General features: G+C 49.9%; 1 protein-coding gene across 1 annotated transcript in view; it reads left to right on the plus strand.

Annotated features, from left to right (window-relative positions):
• Nucleotides 1-21,172, plus strand: part of srbd1 (S1 RNA binding domain 1) — a 28,162-nt gene extending 6,990 nt beyond the window's left edge. Inside the window, exons 9-20 of the mRNA XM_052080615.1 lie at nt 908-1,011; nt 1,095-1,202; nt 1,278-1,435; nt 2,364-2,454; nt 2,554-2,661; nt 9,326-9,417; nt 11,993-12,075; nt 15,764-15,870; nt 16,048-16,212; nt 16,516-16,659; nt 19,418-19,602; nt 20,564-21,172. Coding sequence (XP_051936575.1) covers nt 908-1,011; nt 1,095-1,202; nt 1,278-1,435; nt 2,364-2,454; nt 2,554-2,661; nt 9,326-9,417; nt 11,993-12,075; nt 15,764-15,870; nt 16,048-16,212; nt 16,516-16,659; nt 19,418-19,602; nt 20,564-20,856 — 1,638 coding nt within the window. The 3' untranslated portion in view covers nt 20,857-21,172. The remainder of the gene's footprint in view (nt 1-907; nt 1,012-1,094; nt 1,203-1,277; nt 1,436-2,363; nt 2,455-2,553; nt 2,662-9,325; nt 9,418-11,992; nt 12,076-15,763; nt 15,871-16,047; nt 16,213-16,515; nt 16,660-19,417; nt 19,603-20,563) is intronic.
• The last annotated feature ends 2,932 nt before the right edge of the window (nt 21,173-24,104 follow it).

The raw sequence follows: 24,104 nt of genomic DNA on the forward strand, positions 1-24,104 counted from the left end.
GCTACGTTCGTTTAACTACTTGAAGCTCTCGGGCTTTTGCAGATGTTGGGGCGTCTGTCGGGAGGTGTGCGATTTGATGAACATCACTTGAGAAATGTCAGGGCGGCCGCCCGCCCGCAGCGAAAACATGCCATTCGGGAAGAATTCTAAAATTTCACCCTCATTCCAGCAAGTGTTTTTCATCTTGCCGTTGTCGCTTTTGTGCGAGGGTGCCGCTGAGCTCCAGCGGTTGTGGCACGGCGCGTGCGTGTGCGCGGGTGGCGGGGGGGGGGGGGGGCAGGCCTGGCGGTCCTCGCCGCTGACGGTGGCACAGCGGTGGCATTTGTCAGCTCGCCTTTTCCACTTGGGCTCCAGATTGACGTCTGGTTTCTCGTGCCGCGCGCTGCGGCGGGCTAAAGGTTCCCTGCTGAAAAGGTCAGACACTTACTACTGTTTGCTTAACAGCATGTAACAGTTCTTCTGAAGGGGCGAGGAAGGGAGGGAGGGAGGGGGGGGGGGTCAAAAACAGCACAACAGGCCTGGTGGCCACAGGACACACTCGGAGGCTCATCACTCAATTGTGTGCATGAAGAGTCTGCAGTGTTTTAGTTTTCCGCCGCTGTTTCTGCAATATAATTGCCTCAGCCAAGGAGTTGGATACCGATTGCAAATCGTCCTCCTGACAAGGAAGCTGCTGGGTGGCGGAATACTTCAAACGGCAACAATAATGAGGTCATAAAAATGGAAATTTCTAATGAAATGAAATTGGAAAATTGCATTTTCAACAGCTTTCAAAAATGTTGATTTTTTTTTAATCCCACTGTATTACCGAAGCCAATATAATTCATTGAGGAAAAAAAAAAACAATTCAAGTTCTCACAGCCTCTCACATTGCGGTGACAACATCTTCTTTGGATGTGCTGCGCAGACGTTGGCCATCAACCGCGGGGAGAGTCTGAAAATGTTGACAGTCAAGGTGACCATCCCCGAGCGGGTCAAGCAAAACTTCATGCGCTGGTGCATCAACAACAGGTCGCCGCACATACACGCACATACGAGCAAAGACGCGCGCGCTGTCGTGTGGGTGATCAAACCGATGTTGTGTTCCACGGCAGGTGGAAGCCAAAGACGTACGCTCGGGAGGAGCATCGAGCCCTCATCAAGGATTCGGTCGAGGACTCTTACAAAAGGCTGATTGTGCCGTTTCTCAGCAGGACGTACAGGTTTGGCAAAACGCTTTTCATTGTAGCCTCGCCCTCGATTCCTGTCTTATTTTTCCCCTTCTCCTCGTTTTTAAGAACAAACCTTACCAAAGCAGCCGAGAAGGAATCGGTCGCCATGTTTGTGCGAAACCTCCGCCAGCGCCTGTTGGTGGGTCCGGTCCGGGGCTGCGCCATGATGGGGGTGGACCCCGGCTTCCAACATGGCTGCAAGCTGGCCATCCTCTCCCCACAAGGTGAGGGAGAGCGTGCCATGTGGACCGCGTGACTCACACACGCCCACCGAGCAATTGAGCAATGGAACCACCGAGTTCCCTTTTTCGTATGTCGTCATAACAGTTTTGATCAGATTTTCCTTCTCAAAATGAGCATCTAACTTGGCCGGCATGCCCCCAAGACACTTTAAATGGCGTTGGCAAGAAATGCTCGCAAAAATAAATGCCTCACCATTAATAACGCACTTCAGTACTCAAATTGATTTTTTTTTGTCGATGAAAAATAAATGCCTTACTTCTCAGAAAAGCTAAAACTCATTTTTTTGTCCCTGGAAAATTAACTGAGCTTTTCGAAATGCTTGGTGGGCGGCCCGGTAGTCCAGTGGTTAGCACGTCGGCTTCACAGTGCAGAGGTACCGGGTTCGATTCCAGCTCCGGGCTCCCTGTGTGGAGTTTGCATGTTCTCCCCGGGCCTGCGTGGGTTTTCTCTGGGTGCTCCGGTTTCCTCCCACATTCCAAAAACATGCGTGGCAGGCTGATTGGACACTCTAAATTGTCCCTAGGTGTGAGTGTGAGTGCGAATGGTTGTTCGTTTCTGTGTGCCCTGCGATTGGCTGGCAACCGATTCAGGGTCTCCCCCGCCTACTGCCCAAAGACAGCTGGGATAGGCTCCAGCACCCCCGCGACCCTGGTGAGGATCAAGCGGCTCGGAAGATGAATGAATGAATGAATAAATGCTTGGTGCTCTGTCTTTTTTTTTTTTTTTTTTGTCTGTGAAAAACAAATGCCTTGCCCTTAATATTCTCTGACAGAAGGTAAAACACTGAATGCTGGGAACCAATGTTTGCATGTTTGTTTTTTCTACATTTCATTTTAAAATGACACGCATTGGCAAATGACACATGCGCATTTGGAAACGTGTCGAGTTTTGTCTCACACTTGTCCCCAGGTCAAATCCTCCACACGGACGTCGTCTACCCGCACGGCTTCCGCAACGATAAGGAAGCGGAAAAGTTGCGCCGGCTGATGCTCAAATACAAGTACTTGCACGGTTTACACTCACGCCAGGATTGCCTGGAAGATATTTGTCCCGATGTAATTGTGCGGGTTGCTCACTACCGTCCGCTTGTCAACACCAGCTGCGCCAGGGTCGTCATCGGCAACGGGAAGGCGTGTCGTGAGACCGAGGCCTTCTTCGCTGACCTCATCGCCAAGCGCTACTTTGACCCGCTGGACGTGTCCTACTGGTAAGATCGCACATCCGAGCGCCACAAACGGGAGTCCGGTCACCTGGCAGGCGGAAAAGTTTTGGAGGTTTTTCCTTCCACCCGTCCCCCGTCGGACATTGTTTGAATTCATTCATTCATTCATCTTCCAAGCCGCTTGATCCTCACGAGGGTTGCGGGGGGTGCTGGAGCCTATCCCAGCTGTCTTCGGGCAGTAGGCGGGGGACACCCTGAATCGGTTGCCAGCCAATCGCAGGGCACACAGAGACAAACAACCATTCACGCTCACACTCACACCTAGGGACAATTTAGAGCGTCCAATCAGCCTGCCACGCATGTTTTTGGAATGTGGGAGGAAACCGGAGCACCCGGAGAAAACCCACGCAGGCCCGGGGAGAACATGCAAACTCCACACAGGGAGGCCGGAGCTGGAATCGAACCCGGTACCTCTGCACTGTGAAGCCGACGTGCTAACCACTGGACTACCGGCCCGCCCCATTGTTTGAATTGTCAAGCTCATTATCTTTTACATGAACGAGTGGATATTTTCTAAAGCCTTCTCGGCGTGACGCAGCGCAGATTTTCATAAAAAGCAGCTCTCTGACAGCTATCGTTGCGAGTCCTGAAAATGAAAAGTTCGAGTGACGAGAAACGCTGGAGCGCTGAGGAATGTAGAAATAAAACAAGAGATGGAGCTGAAAGAGAGAGGGGGGGGGGGGCGGAGGCGCACTGATAATGCTGAATATTATCTATTGAAGCCATCTGGACTTTGTTTCACTTTGGCCCAATTAAGGGGGACGCTTTGCGGTGCACGTTGTGTCTGTAACCGGGTCCGGCGCACACTTGGGCCTACAACGCGGCGGGAGCCGGCTCCAAGCATAACACGCCGGCGACCTCGGCCGCAGCTCTGTTTGTTGACTCGAGGCTCGCGTCGGGACCGCGGCCGAGAACCACGTCGGCGGGATCGCGTATCATCTCCCGAGTTCAACACCTTTGCTCTAATAGCCCCGCGTTCGCCATCTTCTTTCAAAGGTGGCTTTTCTTTCGCTTCTCAAGCGCATATAAAACGGCTGCGAGCTTATGCGGCCATTCGTTACATTGCATCGCTTTGAATTCTCCATACATCCTCACACATACACAATCTCAAGTACACACTGTGAATTTTTCCTCATTGCGCGCCTAAAATTTCATCTGAGAGGCACCTCGTAAAAACCAAAATAGCTCCCCGCATCTCTTGAAAATAAATCCTCCGTGCCACCATATGAAGATTTCTGACCCGCCGTTATTTCTTGCCAAATGGCACCTTTCAATGGCATTATTTCACATTTGTTTTTTAAACACGACGCCACTCCTCGTCTCCCTTTTAATTAGGTTGATTGCATCTTTACATTACACGATTTGACTTGAACAAGTTCCTGTGGCGTGAACGCCCCCCCTCCCTCCCTCCTCCTCCCGCAGGGCATGATACGGCGCGGGGTATCATCGTTCTGACAAAGTCTGTCTGTGCCTGCGATGAGGATCGAGGGGGGGTGGGGGGTGGGGTCTTTGTTCGGTCATGTTTATTGGTAAAGGAAATTCAGAAATTCTGTCATGAAAAGTGCAGCTAATTGCAGCCGTATTTGGATTTCCTCTTGCGCACGTATGACCGAATGACAAGTAACAAGTACAGAGTAGGCGGGGCCAAGAGTCAGTTCCTCAAAAATGCTGTGTCAATTGTATGAATGAGGATCAGCTTTTTAATTTACTCCTGGTATCGTATCTTTTTTTTTTCTTCCAAATGTTCACGGGAGGGACATAGGTTGGACAGCTCTTTGGGCAACGGTGATGATACCCAAACACGAGCGCTTCTGGCCGATAACAATGACTCGTTTCCTGACCGCTGCGAGGCGAATGAGCCTTTTAAATGAGCTGCGCTCTTTGGAATGAATGTGGATGCGTCCAACCATCGGGCAAATCATCGGACGTGCTTTGCTTTTGAACCTCGGCCGATCCCACCCATCCGTGTTTGACCCACTCTGATGTTTTGTAGATTGGTTACTCCGGACTCGACCGTCATGCCTTTGCCCAAGTCGTGCCAAGTGGCAGACTATCTCTCTTTCAAGTAGGAGTCATCATTCTCCCCCTTGATTGTCTCTCTTGTCCCGCAGCGATACGCCGATGTCTTGACGATACGCCCTTGACCGCGTTACATCCCCTCCCCGCAGCGCACCCCCGGTGGGATGAGATCATTTTGACTGGCTGGTGGGGGCAGCGACAGCACGGCCCGTATTGACCAAGCGCGCGTGTCCTCTGTTGAGCCCCGTGTGCGGGCTCGCTACCAGGGGGGGCCGGGCTGGGCCGGGTCGAGTGAGTGACGAACATAGAGTGGCAGCACCCGGTGTGCACCGTGCCCCCATCCGGGCTGGCCGGGCGCCGGAGAACACCGCCGCCGCCGCCGCGAGATGAGTTGGAGAGGCTGGAATTGATTCGGTGCCACAGTGCAGAGGTGCAGGGTTCGATTCCGGCTCCGGCCTTCCTGTGTGGGAGCGTGCAAGTTCTCCCCGTGCCTGCCTGCGTGTGTGGAGGTTTGGGGGGGGGGCTTCGATCCGTTGATATCAGCGGTGTAGCAGAAGTTTGTTCCTTCTGCGTGTGCCCTTTTTGCGTCGCGGGGCCTCATTTGATTTTTCATCATGCACCCTTTTCCAATTGCGCATTGTCCCATCGTGCCTCACCGGTGGTCAACTTGTGTCCCCCCCCCCATTTCCTTTAAGGCCCCGCCGTTCAAGTCCCGGTGACATGCCGGACGTATATTCGGGCGTGTGTAAGATGGGCCTTTGCCGCCGAGCGATTGACATGAGCGCGCGTGAGGCTTTGCTCTTTTCCAAAGTGCCTCCTACTGGCGGCAGCGCGCGTGCGCGCGTCCCTCGCCGCCTGCCTCCTAGCTTCTTTGCTGGAGACTGACAGCCCTTGACACCTGCCATTTTGGACGCTTTTCTCCGCGAAAAATGTCACCGTCTTCAAAGCCGACATGTATGTATTTGTGCGTGTGAGCGAGAAAGAAGACATCGCTCAAACGCGTGTGCCGGAGGTGACGCTTTGCAGCTGACTGAGCAATGAAAGCGAGCTGTTTGAGCAGCGGGGACGTGTGTGCGCGTGCGCGTGCGTTTGTTTGTGTGTTCTTGACGCGGAGATATTTTGGAGTGTTAATTTGTGAGCTCGCAGCTCCTGCCGGGCTTGAACTTGATGTCAGGCCAAGTCACCGGATCTTGTCAGTCAGCTCAAAAGAAAGACATTTCCGTGTCCTGCCCGTTGCCGTTTTAAGATTTCCATTCATCTCCCACCTTTGTGTCACTTTGTGTTTCATTCTGTGCAGCAAAGAGGGCTCCGCGGTTCAATTTCTCCGATTTATTATTATTTTTCCTTCTTTCTTTTAGGCGCACGTGTATTTCAATTTGAGAGATTTTTTTGAAATTAATACAGTAGGTTTTTTTTTTAGTTTTTGATATTTTAAGTACAGTACAATTGTTTAATTTGTAACCAATATATTTGCACCCAATCATTTATATATACAGTACATACACAAATGTTTGTTTTGTGTTTCAGCTGCAAAAACATGCAGTGAGAACTGTGTTTGAAAGCTGGACCATGAGGGTGCTACTTGGAGAGCCAAGTGTTTTGGAGGGCTTGTCAAAAGTTGGAGAACCGCTTATTTTGAGCTTTGTTAAACGCATCTCCATCGGAAAATACATTTCAGGTTCCTACATAATTACTATATTGAAAAAAAAATCGCATTATTCCAGTTTTTGGAGATAATGTGAATGAGCGTTTTTTGTTTGCTGGAGCGCCACCATCCCGCCTCTTTTCCATCTCTCACTGATTCAGCTGTGAAGCAGGATTAGAAGGATCCTGATGTTTTGAATCAGGTGTGTTGCTCCTGGGAGAGCTGGAAAACGGGCAGGACAGCGGCCCGCGAGGGACCGACTTGGGACACCCCTGCTCTAACGTATAAAAACGATCAAAAATGAAATAGTGAATTTATAGAATATGAGCTGCCCTTTTTTGAATCGAGCTACTGCTGAAATCGACGTGATTGGAGACTTGTGGAAATGCTGAGACTCCCTCCGGAGCAGATGTGCATCCTTTTATCTTACGGGGCCACGTATTACCTTGCTCTTTCCCAAGGTTGAATTGCATTTTCCCTTGTGGGTGCAGCACTTCATCACCGAGGCGCTGACTTTTTCAAATGTAGCATATAGCGGCTCTGCGCATGTGGCGCATGCAGCCGACACGTGGCCAAACCCCTAAATTGGAAAGTAACTTAAGTGACGTGTGGGTATCCACCCCCCCCCTCCCTCTTTCCCGTCAACTTTTTGTCTTCTGTATCAGATGAGTTGGTGATATTATTGCCCCCTCGTCTTTTCCTACCGATCTGATGGACTGTTTGTCATTTCCCGACAGGCTGCGTGTGTGTGTGTGCGCACGCGCGCTCGAAGGCTTTCCAAGTGTGTATGTATCCGTCCGTCTCTTGGAATATTTGGACAGCAAGCGGGGGTCAGTCATTTTGTTGTGTCAGGCCCAAGGGGCGCGCGTGCGTCTTCCTCTTAAGACCACCACTCACATCCAGAAGGAAAGCATGAGCCAAGCTTGTGACTTTGCCCCGGGAAGGGACGGCAGGCCCATGTTTCTTCCATGTGTTTCCAGTTTGGGGGGATGGGGCGGGGGGGTGCGCAAAACGATGCACCCCGCAGGGCCTCCGTGGCATGGCGTTCCAAGCAGAGGCAACTAATGACTTTGCGTGACCCACGCAAGCCTCGAAGCTGGCCGGCGGACAACCTTCTGCTGCCTGCCAGGCCGATACCGTGGCCGTCACGGCGGCCGCTCATGCCGCCGCCCATGAGGGCTCAGAGCTGGATCTGTGACTGTGCCACTAGCCGGCGGCCTCCCCGCCGGCCTTGATTCACTTAGCCGTGATCGGGACGTCGCTGCGCGGGTGCCTTGTTGACGCTGAAATGGGTTTCAACGACTTTTGAAATGCCTTTTGCCGGCCCAGTTTGACCCACAAAATAACGGGAGGGCCAAGGCAAAACCCGGACAACAATGCCGTACCATCGGGGTTGTTTTTCCAACTGTTGATATTTTTATCAAATTGAAAAAAAAATAGCGATCCCAAGATAATACTTTTTATATGATAAAGAAGTTTGACCAGAATGCTCCGAGTGAAAACGTAGATCATTCCTGTATTCCATTAAACCGGCCTATTAGAGAAACGTGCTAATCTATCTGTACGCAACTAAACAATAATGATCGGCTCTGACTTGGCCCTTTTGAAGGTCATGTGCCACTGCTCGTTAGCGGTGTCACCATGGCGATATGTCAGCTGTCAGCGCAATGGCTGGCGATCTGACAAAAAGAAGGGGGGTGGGGGTGGGGGGGGCTGCTGGTGACCATGAATAGGAGAGGATGAGCTGCTTTTTAAATTGCAGGCCTGCGGGTGGGAATGGTAGTAGTGCGAGTGAGCGAGTGAAAGAAGGCCGCACTTGAAATTGTGCAACACTGAGAGGAGGCTCTGACCTCATCATCATATTAGAAGGCCCCCAGGGCACACACACCCCCACCCCCACCCCCTTCTTCTTCTTTCGCCTTTTCCATCCTAACGACTGACCGACATGACAGCTGGAGTCGTGCTTCCTATGCTTTATTGTGTTTGTGTGCCGATGGATGACCGGAGCCCAAATGTGTCCCCTGCGCTGAAAAACAAATCAGACTAAAGTCTCTCAATTATTATTACAAAGGAATTGTCAGCGCTTTCCTTACGGATACGTCCTGAAACCTTCAGTCGGTGTTTTTGTTTCCTTCCCCTCTATCGCGTACAAATAGAGAGTTCTACGAGCACGCATCCGTCATATCCTCGGGAATCAACAGATTGAAAAGAAATAATAATTACAATATTTTTTTCTTATTTGCCTGCCCCAGCTGAAGAATCTGACGTGCTCTGTCACTTATAGTTATCTCCGCCCTCATCAATTGAATATGTCATGCTGCCTTGTAAGAACACTTTTGTACAGCACAGCCGATAATAATGTAGGTGAGTTATGTTCAAGTACAGGTACTCTTTAAAACATTTATTTTTTATTTTTTACTTACACTAAAATAATACATCAAGACTGACAGTTTGTCAAATGTGATTAGTCTTAAGACGGACTGATATTTTGCATACACTGTACTCGACTACATTGACTTACTTTTTGTATTGGTATTTGTAAAACGAATTTTTTTTTTTGCCAATGGTTTGCAAATGAATCCCTCACCGCCAATTGTTGCCTTGGCTGCAGTACAGCCTAATGTCCTCTAGATGGCAGTAGTGTCACATGAGCACAGAGGTCGGGCAGGGCCAGTGATTTTTTTTTTTTTTTTTTTTTTTTTTTTTTTTTTTTTGTCAGCCTTGACTCGGCATGTATTGCTCAGAAATGTGTGGTGAGTCAACATAGGGCTCGGTTAGAAGCCATAAGGTGCGACAAATGTGTTTGTCCTGTAAATGATGAATTCATGAAGTCCACAACTTATCACGAAGAACAAATGTTCTTGCAAAGTTGCTAATGCATTGTCATGAAGCCTTTCATGTAAAATGTCGGAGATGTTTTTTTTTGTTTTTTTTTTAATCGATCACGATGCAGTCCCCCTCACGCCTCCTCTTCTCCCGCACCAGTATCACCAACGAGGCCGGCGCGTCCATCTACAGCGTGAGCCCCGAGGCAGTCAAAGAGATGCCCGATTTGGACCCGAACCTTCGAAGCGCAGGTAATCATGACCCTCTCGCCGCCATGCCGGATGCTGATGACGATGACGATGCTTCGTGGCATTTTGATGGTATTTCCACTCGAGCGGGACCATTGCCACTTTTACGGGTGAAGATCTGGCTTTGCTATTAGATGGGCTTATGTCTCCGCGGCGGCGTTCCTCCACGTATTCCATCACTGAACGCCCGGCGGCAACACTGAAACACGGTTGCCGAGAACAAATGTTTCCAGCAGACTTCCTCTATAAAAAAGCCTTAAATCAAGCGTGACTGAATTATTCCTCGCCCGTTTCCTGTGATCAGCAGCACTTTTTTGTTTTCTTTTTTGCGGCCATTCCCAGCATTTGGGACGACCCGCCGCTGTCACTCTGGTATTCTTTGAAGTGGCCGCAAAGGGGTGATGCGCGTAGAGCGTCCGTCGCTCCCAGCCGGCGTCGTGCGATCAAGGCTGCCTGTGGCAGTATAAGACGATATTTTAACGAGTCGCCAAGTGGGCTGTTTTTATGCTCAGTCTCTCCTCCTTAAGCAGGCTACACACATACTGATTCTTTGTATCCCAATCGCACGACGTTTGTGTATGTGAGAGAGAATGAGAGAGAGACCCCCCCCCCCCCCCACACATGGAAAAAAAATCAGTCAGACGTGCTTGCGTCTTTTCTAGTGTTTGGGGCCCTTGTGATGACCAGCACAGCACACAAGGTGCAACCAATTTTGCCAGCAAAGCTCGCAAAGCCCACCTCACTATTGGAAATCTAGTGCTGTACCAATACTGACCTATGAGAGGCAGCATTGTGCCACAAGGCATCCAAACTACCAGAAAATACAGAGAGAGAGAGTAGGAGGAGAAGCTGGAAGACGATATTGCGCATGGTTTGCCTTTGTCATTTTTATTGCAGCGAATGAGGCGTCATGGAATAATTTCGGTAGTGCAGCTGACATTTTCGGCCTTTGACAGCTTTAATGAGAAGAAGGGCAGGGGGGGCGGGGAGGGGGTATATGTACACCAAAAATGGGCTGTGGTTGCACTGCACTCACTTTGTATATAGAACAGGTTTAATGTTCACTAAGTGTTACCTTGAGCCGCATCGGGGAGGAAGAATCACTCTTAAGACGACGCACGCCACAGGATAATCCTTGAGGGACATCTGATGAGTGGGGGGGGGGGGGGGGATGCTCAAATGTGACCTGATTGGAGCTATCTTTGGAGCTTGTTTAATATTTACGATTATTAACCTCTACCCGTTCCGAGTGGAATGGAAGGGGGGGGGGGATCACTCTTACCGACCCACTTGACGACACGGTATAAGTGCTCCGGATAATCTTGAGGAAGATCTTTGCCAACATTTTAAAATTGCCAAAGGAAATCCCTCTCTGGTGTTTCACCCGCATGGTGACAGATAAAGCGAACCAACCCGCCATTGCCTTCGCACTAGCCGGCAAAACAATCTCCCCCTTTTTTTTTCTCGGACCTCTACGTCTCTTATTTCTTTTTTTTTTTTCCCCTCTCCTCCCTCGTGCTTTGAGTAACAGTAAACTGTAGTGCTCAAAAAAAAGGTTTAATAAGCGGCATGGAGTTAAGATGGACGGTGCAGAGCAAAAGAGGACGGGAGGGTTTGCCGGGTGCACCGAGCGAGGGCAGGTTTGAAACTCCATCCCTGTCTAAATATTTTCTCAGGCTGCAGCCTCCCACCGCAGCGACACAGTCGAGAAAGAGGGAGAGGTGAGCCCTTGATTCCAGACATATTCCCTCCCTTCCTCCTTGCGCTCTAGAGCCCGTCTTTTTTTTTTTTCTTTCCCCATGTCCTCTGCCAAGGACATCCAAGTCTGATGTCCCATACTCAACACTTATCGATGGCGGCTAAACTTTGAACGATTTCTTGATTCTAGTTTGACAGAAGATGCGTGAAAGTGCGTGTGCACAACTCGGCCCCCTATGGATGCAACCACGCTAGTCCAGGGCTTGTCCCGCATGCTTTAAAATCCCACGGAATAAAATCGCTTCATTCATTTGAAAGGAATTTGGAAAAGGTCGTTCGTGTGAGGTTGTGTTTTCGCATTCCATTCGTGCGCTTGTTGTGTCTGGGCGTTCTGAGCTCATGCCTTCCGGTGCGTGCGTGCGCGCCTTCGTTCAATTTGTTATTTATTTATCTGTGATTGTTTTCATTCGTAATCCTTTGCCAGCATAGTCATGGAAAAAGACGTTTTCCCCTTCCAACCGACGCCTTGGGGCACACACTACCGCTAATTGTGTGCACGCGCCGGTCTAAATGAGTCATTCTCAAGGTGTGCGCGCGCATGTTTCCACAACATCTTTCGGGAATCTCGATGACAGATGCGGGGGCAGCTTTAATTATTTTTGCGCTGTCACGATGACAATTGGCTTTGGCCTCCCCACTCAGGCCTCAGCCGTAATAGGAACGTTTGCATTTTCTTATAAATCACTTATAAAGCATTTATAAAGCACTTATAAATCATGCGGCGGTGACTCTTCAATAACCCGGTTGAGATAGTTGGCGGCCTTGCGGCGAGGCGTCGCCGGCTTCCCCGCCTGACCCACTGGTCCGTGTGTGTCGACAGTGTCCATCGGAAGACGCGTCCAGGATCCGTTGGCCGAGCTGGTGAAGATCGATCCAAAACACATAGGCATTGGAACGTACCAGGTAAGAGGCTTCGGGCCGAGTCCTCGTCTTTCAGGGGGAAACACAAATAGTAATAATGGGCCCTTGCGCAGCGGGGGGAGGAGATAGAAGAAGAGGCACCCGAGGTTGTAGATCAAGTCGGTTGGAGGCCTGTGTCAACACATGACGCTAGCGCTGAGCGCTAACTCAATTAATGGCCCGGAGTGACGCGTGTTTTTGCTTGCGCGCTGGCTTACGTGTCGCCCACATGTGCGCGCGCAAGCTTTTCACTATGCGTGTGACCGCATGAGAACTTGGTGGTGTTTTGAAACGCAAAACGGTTGCACTCGACATCGCCTTTAGAGCAAAAGGCATTTTCATTTCAGGGTGACGATCGTCCAGACCATGAGTGTTGTCATATTTTTGTTGTTATTAATACACCGGTTAGCATCTCACGGGGTAGGCACGGATCAGTATGGAGAGGATGTGACACGGGCGGCAAAGAAAATGACTGTTTGAATGTGGCTCGTCTATTTAATTTTTTGTCTCACTTTTTGGGGAACATATTTTTGCCCTAATGTATTTTTTTTGGTATGGTATATTAGAATATGGCTGTGTTAAAGAGGTGCTTTGAATGAGTTTTTAATCTAAAATCAGATTAAAATCTGATTTTAATCTAAATCTAAAATTAATTAATTAATCTAATTATTATCTAATTAGGCGGCCCGGTAGTCCAGTGGTTAGCACGTGGGCTTCACAGTGCAGAGGTACCGGGTTCGATTCCAGCTCGGGCCTCCCTGTGTGGAGTTTGCATGTTCTCCCCGGGCCTGCGTGGGTTTTCTCCGGGTGCTCCGGTTTCCTCCCACATTCCAAAAAAATGCGTGGCAGGCTGATTGGACGCTCTAAATTGTCCCTAGGTGTGAGTGTGAGTGCGAATGGTTGTTTGTTTCTGTGTGCCCTGCGATTGGCTGGCAACCGATTCAGGGTGTCCCCCGCCTACTGCCCGAAGATGGCTGGGATGGGCTCTAGCACCCCCCGCGACCCTAGTGAGGATCAAGCGGCTCGGAAGATGAATGAATGAATGAATTATGTAATTATTATCTATCTATTATAATCTAATTAATCTAAAACCAGAGGTGAAAATTGCAACCACCGGCCCGATGTTGCACCCGTGATGCTGGAGATGATGAGATTGCTCACCTGCCTTAAATTGTCCACCAAAATAGATGAAAAATCATCAAAGCGCACTTTGGAGGCACTAAACATACACATGGACATGGTGCAAAGATACTCATTTGTTCTCCAATTAATCCTTTTTTCTTTGAAATTTTGCTAGCGTACTCTCATGAGATGAGTCCTTTAAATATATTCCCACCACTTTTTCCCCATTGGGCTAAAAAAAAGAAAGAAAGAAAAGAAAAATCACAATACCTCAGTCTTTAGATTTCCATACTGCCAAATTGATCTCACAAACCATGACAACTGAGCCGCACTGTGTTTGTTTACCCTCACAGCTCATATGCTGCAGGTGGCAACTCGATACGCTTCTGTCCCGCACCGTAAAATCCGAATGTGAATACCCATACACCAACTTAGTCGGGCAACTACAGTCGGAGTTCGACCAAAACAAGCCGTTTCATTTTTAGTCATTCCCCCTGTTGATCAAAGGGAAGGCCCATATTGAAATGGGGAAGGGGGGGGGTCTCAAGAAAAGTCAGCAGGTGGTGAAAGAAGAATGACAGCAACACTGCCGACTCGGTGCAGAATGAAATTGGGAAAGAAGGGCGGAGGTCATATTGTGTAAGTGGCTGTGTGTGTGTTGGCTTTGTCGGGTCACGGGCCCCCGCGTCTCTCATCACATGACTCTCCAGGGTGCCGCCGGGCTTGCTCGCCTCCCATCCTCAGATCATGTGACTGGGTCAACAAATGATAATATAACCGGGTAAATAAACCCCGGGCGCTGACAGATACGAGACGGGGCATCCCTCCGACCTGCGAGCTCTCCCGGATTTCTGTTTGTGTGTGTGTGTGTGTGTGTGCGTTATGAAAGCGCCGCGCAAGTTTCTATTAGCACTATTTGTTCGTCCTCTTACATGTGTGATTCATGACATTGTGAGATTTCTCACATGTTATTGCCCATGAGTCCCCCCCCCCCCCCCTCCCAAAAAAAAAGTTTAACTCTAGCCAGCTGGCACAACGGGGTCGCTGTTAAACTCCCCCCCCCCCGCCGCTCGGGCCGCTGAGTGACAGCTCCGGGAGAATGAAGGAAATGAGCTGAGGGCTGAGAGAGTGGCGGATCATTGGAATCAGATTGAATTGGAATTGGATTTGGTTTGCTCTCCCACAGGAGGAACTTGTCGTGGGGGACAAGGCCCCCTCCCCACCCCATCCCGTGCTGCTACATGCAGTGCAGACTAAGCTAACGCTCAGCTAAAATCCACAAGATATTTCAACACAAAAGGCGGCGTGAGAACCAAAGTCACCGGCAGAGCTTCTTCTGTTCTTTCTGTCCTTTGCGCAGTTTTCCCCCACGTGGCCCCCCCCCAAAAAAGGTCAAAAGTTTCCTTCCAATCTGTGTAATTGTGATGCCACTGTCACGTCAAAGCCGACGATTTCTTCAGCTGCATTCTTTTGAACTGGTTTTCCACCTCGTCAGTCGTGGAAGGTGGTGCCCCCCCCCCCCATCCAAAAGGACACAGCAGCCGGCGGGTTTCAGTCGAGTCCGAAATCGGGCCGCTTTCTCCCCCCGTGTGGTGGGAAGTGCGCTCTTCTCACCCACTCAAAGGTTCCCTTCCAGGAGGTGCGAGAGAGCCCCGCCTACAGGCGCGGAGGCCCATCGCCCACTCAAACGCCTTCCACCTTTTCTCGTGTGAAAACATTCTTCCCCCGGTGTAACTTTACAGGTGATTTCCTCCTCCGCACCCGGAACTCGCCCACCTCGTGTATCCGCTCGCTGGCACCAAGTCGTAAATCATTCCTGTTGGTGGGAAACGGCAACGTCGCGGCGTGACGTGCGTTTTTTTCGATTGCCTCGTGCCGCTCTTCTCAGCTCCGTTGTTAGCAAGAATCGGCATTGGGGTGTTTCAACGTGATTTGGTCCAGCAAAATGTTTGTGCTTTTACAAGGTTGAGGTTGAAAGTAGCCAAACACTTCCAACCGTGACGTCAACTGTCGGGCCGACATTTTGCTCCCGTCAACGGTCGCTTCCCCCTGACCTGTCGGCTCCTCGTCATCCGCTTACGGGTCGACGAGGCTCAATGGCGTGCGCAGTCGCTAACGCTAGTTGACTTGCGCTCGGCGGTGGTCAGACTGGATACGCCGGCGGACCCCCCCCCCCGCCTGGCTATCTCCCTTTCGAGGGAAAACATTCCACGCCTTCCATTCCAAGTTGTTGTTGGGCCGCTGGATGAGACGCGCGCGTCGCCAAGTTCAACAGCGACCGTCTTTGCGCCCTCGGTGTGTTCTTTGCGTCTGTCAATCACATCTCTCTCTTTCCCTTTCGTTGTCAGTCAAATGTCGCTCGTCGCTTCAGGATTTGTTTTGGCTCGCCTGACGATAATCTCTTTGATTGGATGAAATGGAATCATCCACCCGGGGACTTTTTTTCTTGCCTCCACAGTTTCACATGCGTATCAGAAATGGTTTCTGAAAGAGATTTTTTTTTTTTTTTTTTTACTCTCAGTCCACCCACCTGCTAACATTTCATTGGTTTTGTCTTGTGTGTTTTCAGCATGACGTTTCATCCGTAGCTCTAAAGGCGGCGCTGGATGGCGTGGTGCAGGAGTGTGTGAGCTTCGTCGGGGTTGACATCAACATCTGCTCCGAGATTCTGATGAGGTAAAAAAAAAAAAAAATCATATGAATCCGCATGAATACCGACGACTGAGGTGTTTATGTGGAGCGTTCACACGGTGGAGCGTTTGAGTCGCAGTTGAATCCCCTCCGAGTTGGCCCATGTGCTGCTTTAGTTTTACGACTCAACCGCCGGTCCCTTTGTGCTCCGGTCTGTTGTAGGCACGTCGCAGGCTTAAACACGGGGAGGGCTCGCAGTATTGCCGAGTGGCGAGAGCACAACGGGCCCTTCCTCAATAGGGAGCAGCTCAAGCTGGTCAAAGGCATGGGACCCAAGAGCTACCAGCAGTGCGCCGGCTTCATCAGAATCAACCAAACTGCCCACAGGTACGGCTCGACAGAACACAGCCATCTGTGTGGAGGCGGGGGGGGGGGGGGGGGCAATTTCACTCTTGGGGGCAGCACTGTGTGTATGTGATGCATGGAGCAAACACTACAAGTTAAAACAATAATACGTAGCGAAGCTAAGCTAAAGTCTCCCCCCCACCCCCCCTGACAATTCTGGCTGTATTCTGCCTTGTACGAGCCCCCGGCCCATTTCTATTCAGAGATTCCGCTGCACAGTAGTGGTAAATGTGTGCTTTCTAATTGAATTTCATGCTTTTTTTTTTTCTTTTCATGCCACAACAGCGCCGAGAGTGCGCCTCCTCCAGCCGTGCCGGCCAAAGCAGCTGCCAAGAAGGTGAAAGGGAAGTCCAATGTCAGCGTAGCCACGCATTTCAACCCTCTGGACCAAACCTGCATCCACCCAGAATCCTACGATGTGGCACAGAGGTACATCATAACACACATGAGGACGCGCGTTTGGGCGCCAGTCCTCCCCACCATGTTTGGGCTAAGATGGAGTCGATATGGACGCCTTCTCATATGGTGCTGCTTATCCTAGTGCGGGGATGCTTGATTCGATTTTCGCAGAGGCGCTCCGCAACAAAGGACGCGTCGGCTTTGGGCTCGGGCCGCGCGCCTTGGTGAGCGTCTGTCCTCGTGGGAGAAATGATTGCTAGCAGATACGGTGCCCGTTTCCAAAGCACAATGACCCAAGCGCCCGTTTCATGTTTGCGCCAGCGAGTGTGGGAGCCCGCTCCGCTCCAGCTGCACTCACTCGGCTGTGTTTAGTCTACATGCGTTCTGACACTCCAGGCTCCGTTGTGCCTTTTTTAATGGCCGAGGTGCGAGGTGGCAGCAGAGGGCCTGTCGGCATCTCGGTGGGGAGCCTGCTTGTCGAATTCATCCCGGTCTATTGGGGGAAGTTGTTTTGAAGTGTCAACGGTGGCGGCTGAAATACTCTTTGCCAGAAAATCTACAGTCACAGAACTGCCGACTGTTACGCACTGTCCGCGTCTTGATCGTGACCTCCATATTAAAAAAAAAAAAACATCACTCAAATCATTGGTCGGTTGAAAACAAGCAAAACAAACTGTGCGGTCTTCATGGCATGTACTGTATTTGCAGGACGTTTATTAGGAACTGCATGATCTCCGCTTGCGGATGATGTCAAGTTGGCTGCTCTGGATGTGGCCGATCGAAGGCCGCCTTTGTGTGTGTGTGTGTGTGTGTGTGTGTGTGTGTCCCTCTTCGGATATATACAGGAGGTATCCGCTGCGTTTGAGCTCGGGCTTTATTTAGCCAAAGGGCTAAGTCTAGGTTACCAACTCACTGTAGTAAATTAGCTTGCGCGGCGGTACCAGAATCTGCTCGTCACACCTCCCCAAATACAAAGCGCAATCCGCTATATAAAACTGACAGGAGGGAGGATGGCAGAGGAATGTGTGTGTGTGTGTGTCTTCTCTGTGTGAGGTGTGCAAGGAATATCACATTCATCGCATTCGAGAAACCAGATCCCCATTACTGCTCACGGCCCACGCATTGGCCCCCCCACCCCCATGTAACCATATACAACACATGCAGTGGGGGGGCTGAACAATTTTGAAAAACAATCTCATTGTGATTCACCCCCCCCCCCCTCCATCCCCCTCCCAATATTGTGACTGCGATTTAATATGCACTTAGTTTACTTCATCTCATGCATTATTGAACAAAGACAAGCGATTAATTAATTTGTATTCAAATAACCAGGAGATTTATGACGCATAATAAACATTTGGCTTTACAGATTCGGCCCGCGCTAAAATCAAGGCAAAGGAACCGTGATTTACCGCGCCAATCAATCCAAAAGGCATACTCTATGTCGAAAAAAATCAAGCCGACCGACCGGGCCAAATGCGTTTATTCATTGGTTTCTTTGTTTATTGATTGGTTCAGTCAATTTGTGACCTTTGCCGTTTGAATTTTTTTTTGAATATCCAAGAAGTAGGAAGACCCCTCCCTACAAATGTGCCATTTTGTCCTGCGGGTCTCCCAGCTGTCTGGCGCATATTTGTACACAAGGCGCGTCCCCCCGTACATCCGCGCCGCCTCCGCCGCTGCCAAATGTGCATTTGTCGACGGCGTTTTCTACGAATCCGTGTTTACGTGCGCGCCCACCTGCTCAGTCCGTCACTGCGGCGAGCGGGTGGGACAGCTGGGAGGAGGAGGGGTCGGCTTGGCGTCGGGCTACCGGCGAGCGACATCCATCACAGACACCACCCAGCTGGTGCGCGCCCACAGACGAATGCGTTCACATCGATCACCAGCTGCAGAAAGCTTGTACTGTTAAAGAAGATATGCGCACGCGTGCACGTTTTCCCCATGAGCTTCCTTTGCCACGCTGGTTCTTCTCATGCCAGTTTGAGTTGGTGCGGAATATTGTCGCGTTCATGGGGTTGGGTCAAATTTGAAATGGGGTCAACATCACCACCGTGGGACATTTGGATTTTTTTTTTCCCCCCCGGCGATGGAATTACCTGAACAAAGCAACGCAGTCAAAGTGGGTTCCATGTAGCTAAATTTAGCGCCCCGTTTTTCCGTTCCTGTCATTTTCTCACTTTTTTTCTCCTTTTTTGTTGTTGTTGTCATTGCAACCCTTCATTTGTATGCATTCGTGCACTTCATGATGAGACGAACTCACTTTCACAGTGGAAAATCCGCATTTGCCGCGGAGGCGTCCACTTGCTGTGGCTCGCTTTGTCTTTACAGCCGACTTATTCCAAAAATAATGACGTGACGCTAACATATGATTTTTTTGGCACGAATTTAAAGCATTATGGGGATTGTTGCAGAAGAAATGTTCTTGATTCTTTTTTTTTTTTTTAATAAATACAAATGTTTTTGGTAACTGTGACGTTACTCCTCCGTTAGTGTCATTTATTGATGGAATAAATACCATTGCAGGAACGGAACTCTGTCGTAAACCAAAGAGCCCTCTTCCAATAAAATATCAATTGAGAGCAACAAAAAGTCTCTGACCCGGTGCGTTAAAAACAAAACAAAAGTTGTCAGTCTGCTTGTCTTACTTCCCCACACGTGTGCCCCGTGTTTCCTCTTTCTCCTGATTATACCCACGTATAAAAATAACACTTAAGTGGTCGTTTCCACCCCAATTTTGGTGGCAATTTGTGAAACACGGCACCGATTGCGTATTCTTCACGTCCAGGTTTCTTACCCTCATTGGTGGGAGCGCCAGCCAGATCGGGAGCGCGCATCTCAAGCGGAGCGTGGACCAGAAAGTGGCCGGCAGCGGCATCGACGAGCTGTCTGCAAGGCTCGGCACCACGCCCGAGACCCTCGGGCTGATTCTCGACGGCCTCACCCAGCCGCCAGGCTTTGACATACGCCAAGGTAAGTCCGTCTTTCTCTCTCTCACACACACACACACACGGCCCCAGATGTGTGTAGCTTAGCATTAACAAAAACCTCGTGACTAATTGACACCCATTTGCATGCATGTGCATGATATGCTTAAAATGCGCCTCAAAAATTAATTAACTAGCTAACTAATTAATTGATTAATTAATCAAGTCCTTAATCCACTTCCAACCTCAATAAAAGTTTACTCACAGTGTTTGCAGTTCGCCAGGCCTGTAATACTCGCCTTAAACGTCATTCAACGTCGTATTAGGATTGCAACGCAGTCTTTTGGAGCCATGCAACACAATATCGGATGCTCTTCATCCACAATCTGTTCCATGAACATTCCACCACTTCCCACGATTTATGAGTCGTTTACGAGTCTTACTTCTTCGGATTCCAAAATCTGCCGAGCGACGATCTGCAAAGGGCTGAAAAAGTGTCACGCCCGACTCCCATTTTATGGTTTGATGCCAAACCGAGTGGTCAAACCTGAATGAAATGATAAGTCTTGGAAGGATGGCGGCCTGATTTCCAGGTCACTTGACAGTCAAAAGCCTCTCCGCTGCGCTCCATGAGCGGAATCTCCAAAATGAAGCTCCTCGCTTCCATCTTGTGTTGCCCGGCGGCACCGCGTCGTGCTCAGCTGAGTAAACAGTCGGGCCGAGGCGACCGATGTTGCTCGGGATAATTGGCCCGGACTGTTTCCTTGCCTGCCATGTTTGTTTAAAAACGACAGCAAGGAAGAAAGAGATCGCATGGAAAGAGGCTCGGCCAAAAAAAAAGAAAAAAAAAAAAAGACGAGTATTTGGTTACTTCCCGAAATGCAATCCCTCGGTCGTTCCATGTCCTGCCTTTTATTATTTTTTTTCCCTGCCCCGTGACCCCGTGACCCTTCCCTCCCCCAAATTCAACTGATTGGATGTGATCTTCTTTTCTTTGCCATCCTCAGATTTTGGGCAGGAAGTCTTTAAACGGGGCATTGTATCCATTCACGACCTCCAGGCGGGCACGGTCCTGACGGGCCGGGTGGAAAACACGTGTCTCTTTGGGGCGTTCGTTGACCTGGGCGTGGGCCGCTCGGGGCTCATCCATAAGAGCAAATTGACGTTGGACAAATTGCCCGTTAGCCAGCGTCGCCGCAGCCTGGCGTTAGGACCCGGGGACAGGGTGGAGGTGCGGGTTTTAAATGTGGACGCTCAGAGGGGGCGCATAAGCCTGGATCTGGTCAGGGTGCTCCACTAACTGTCACATTTTGGGTTTTTTTGTGAGGTATTCTGGAAGAGCTTGTTCCTCCAATAAATAAAAGAGACTCTGTTGGGCGTGTTGTGCCACTCTACTTTTTCCACTCAGTTTCGATGAAGCCCAAGTGACTTGAAAAGTCTATTTCGTTTTGCAAAGTTCACAAAATCATTCTGAAAAAATGAGTAAGACTTTCTTTGTAAATCCCCCCCCCCCCCCCCCCAAAAAAAACCCACATTTGTCACCACAGTAGTTTAAACATTGCAAAATGTGTCATTCTAAATATGAATTCTCGCCTAGAAATGATACTTGCTTCTTTTTAGGCAACTTGTAAAATTGTGCCTTATGATTTATTTATTTATTATTTTTATTTTTATTTTTTATTTTTTTTGATGAAGCTGTTCATCTTACTCATGATGCATTTTTGTCTTTACCGTACTGTATCTTTGTGGACAAACCACCATTTATTCTTACCTTTACTATATACTGTATGTATATACATTTTTTTAAATAAGATGGCAAAGTTCGCACTTGGCGTTGTATTTATTGAAAAACACAAGATTTTCTTTTTTTTTAATACACTACTTCTCAGTGTGTTTGGCAAGTACATTTGTATTTTGAATCTTTTCCGGCTTTTTCATCACAATGACTCAAGTTGTTCCAATTGTGTGGCGGATCGAATGCCCTCCCGCGGCCTGAAATGGCTCCCCCGGGCCGTAAGTTGAACTCCCCTGCTCTAAAAGAACAGGGGGGGAAAAAAAGAGAGAGAGAGAGAGAGAGAGAGAGATGGAGCATGTGCCAGAGGGTGGAGGGGTGTCGGGCCCAATGTGGGAGTGCGTCTATTTGGTTGCCTGAAGGCTTTTTCGGCTCGGTCCCAGACATCGTTATCCCGGGAGACGCGCACACAACACGCGCGCACACGCAAACGCTAATCAGCCGCTTCAAAATTAATCCCAGACTCCCGTCCGCATGATCTAATTTGTTTGTTTTGATAAACCCGCAGTAAATAGCAGATAGCAAAATGTAATATCGCTTGCGAGAAAGGCCGGGAGTCCCCTGCGCTGAACTTGAGACTCGATGCGGAATCGCTAATCACGGCAAAGGGCCGGCTGCCGCCCCCCCTCGGGCAACACCGACGCGAGACGCTTTCCGCACGCCGACACAAAGAAATATTTGATCGAGGTTCATCGCTCTGGCGCTTTGCTCGGAGATGATCCGGCGAAGATAATTGCACAATGGTTTTCACTCCGGAGCGTATTCCGTTTGCAGTTTTTCACGCTAACGTCTTCTGGCGTCGGCCGGCGTTGTTTTGTTCTCGGTTCGCTCTTCCTGCCCGCGCGTTTGCACGAGCGGCCGCGACGTTATATCTCGGTGTAGCGGCCTTCGCGGTTTTTGGCGGGATGTCAAAGTGGACTCCTTTGAAAATATCGAATCTCAGTTCAGCGCAAATGCCGACTGTGAGCGCGCTCAGCGCTCTTCGTGTACTCGGCGGTGCTGCGTTGAAGCAAAGCACAACACTAGGCCGCTTGTCTCTGGCCGCGTAAAATCGCAGCCTCCCTGTAAGAGGATCCCAATTTGGACTCAAAATGGCTCTGGATCACCCGCAAAAACACATAGCTTCCCGTTATGAACCTGTAAATCAGACGCTATGTTTTTTTTTTTTTTTTGGGTGGTTCGGGTACAGAGTTGTAATGCCTGTGTGTGTGTGGGGGGGGGGGGGGGGGGTTGGGTTGGGGGTTCTTAACTTTCCACTGCGGCACACTGCTCAATCCCAGCTGTTTGACTGGATTTTGAGTGATCTTGCGTGGCCCGCAGGTTGGGTGTTTTTTTTTTTTTTTTTTTTTTTTTTTTGTGGTATAAACAAAAGAAAGATGAGGCTCTCTTCTTTCAGCTGGGAAAAAAAGTGTTTTTCTCTTTTTTCCATTCTTTAGCAATCAGCTAAATAGCTCAAGAAAAGGAAAAAGAAAGGCGGGTGAAAAAGAGCTTTTTGTGAAAGCATCTTTCAAGTATGGCAAGACTTTTTTTTTTTTGTTTGTTTTTGACATCTCAATTTGACATTCGTTCTATAAAACCACACCACAAAAAGCTCGTGCAACCCGAGCCTCTTTTTTTTTTCTTTTTTTTAGATGGCTGCTGCTTGCTTTTGCTCGGACGAAGCGTCCCGCCCGCCTTCGGCATCTCCCTTGTCACGCTTGGTGGAAGATTTTCTTCCCCGAAAGCAATCCTGACATGTTAATTGTTTTGATTTCTCCACCGCCACCGATTCGAATGCTCTCGCGACTACCTCCACGCGACAGTGCAACTTTTGCCGTGCGTCCTTCCCTCTCGACTTGGACTTGTGCAGCATGAACTTGGCTTATCCCTTACGCGCGCGGCCCCCTGCTGGACACATTTTGAATGATTTACAATGCGGACGAGCCCGATCCCGAGTCGGAGGCCGCAGATCGCTCGCTTTGCCGGCTCGTCGCGGCTTTCGTCCGCATTGTGCAATGGCGGCTGCGCTAGGGGAGGCTTTTGCCGGGCTGCGCTCTCGATGTGAACGTTTTTGGCCTGCCCAACCCCCCCTCCACGCAAGCCGATCTTCGAAGCGACATGAAAGATGTCTAACCGCTCCGCTCCCAGCATTTCGCACACATCCAGAACGGCCCGGTGAGATCCGTTGAGGGACAGCGAGGCCTCTTCCTGTTCCCCGGGTCGTGACCGCGCTAGGTGGCTGCGCGTGATTGACAGCCCGCTGTTTGGGTTAGGCCGCCCCCCTCTGGGGATTCGCCGCCAGAAGCGCGTCCGACGCTCGACAAGACTCGGCGAGAATTCTCCCACACTATGCCGAGACGTTCTCACGCACACCCGCGCGCGCGCGCATGAAACGGATGAACGTGTCTCGGTATCTCACGTGCATATCTCATGTTGATCCCACGGGGCATCCAGTCTGAGAGCGCAGCAGGAAGGAAGTCGTCAGAGCTTCAGGGGGGGGGGGTGATTCACTTGCGCTTTGACGCCGCGAAGCCATGAAACAATACCCAAAAGCTCCTGATTATGATCCCCTTTTGGCTAGGCTCCTTTTTTTATTAGAATTTTAAAAAAAAAATACATTTCAGTTGTGTTGTGCGTGCCGTGGTCACTGGAATTTCTGCTGACTTGGCTTCGAATAAGCGGAGGTGGCCAAAGTAGTCACCGACGTGAAGGACCGTCACACTCTGTCACATAGAGTGCAATGCCAATGTGGAGATCTTGGCACAATCAACGCGAGC

The sequence above is a fragment of the Hippocampus zosterae genome, chromosome 11, assembly GCF_025434085.1.
Source record: "Hippocampus zosterae strain Florida chromosome 11, ASM2543408v3, whole genome shotgun sequence".
Lineage (NCBI taxonomy): Eukaryota > Metazoa > Chordata > Actinopteri > Syngnathiformes > Syngnathidae > Hippocampus > Hippocampus zosterae.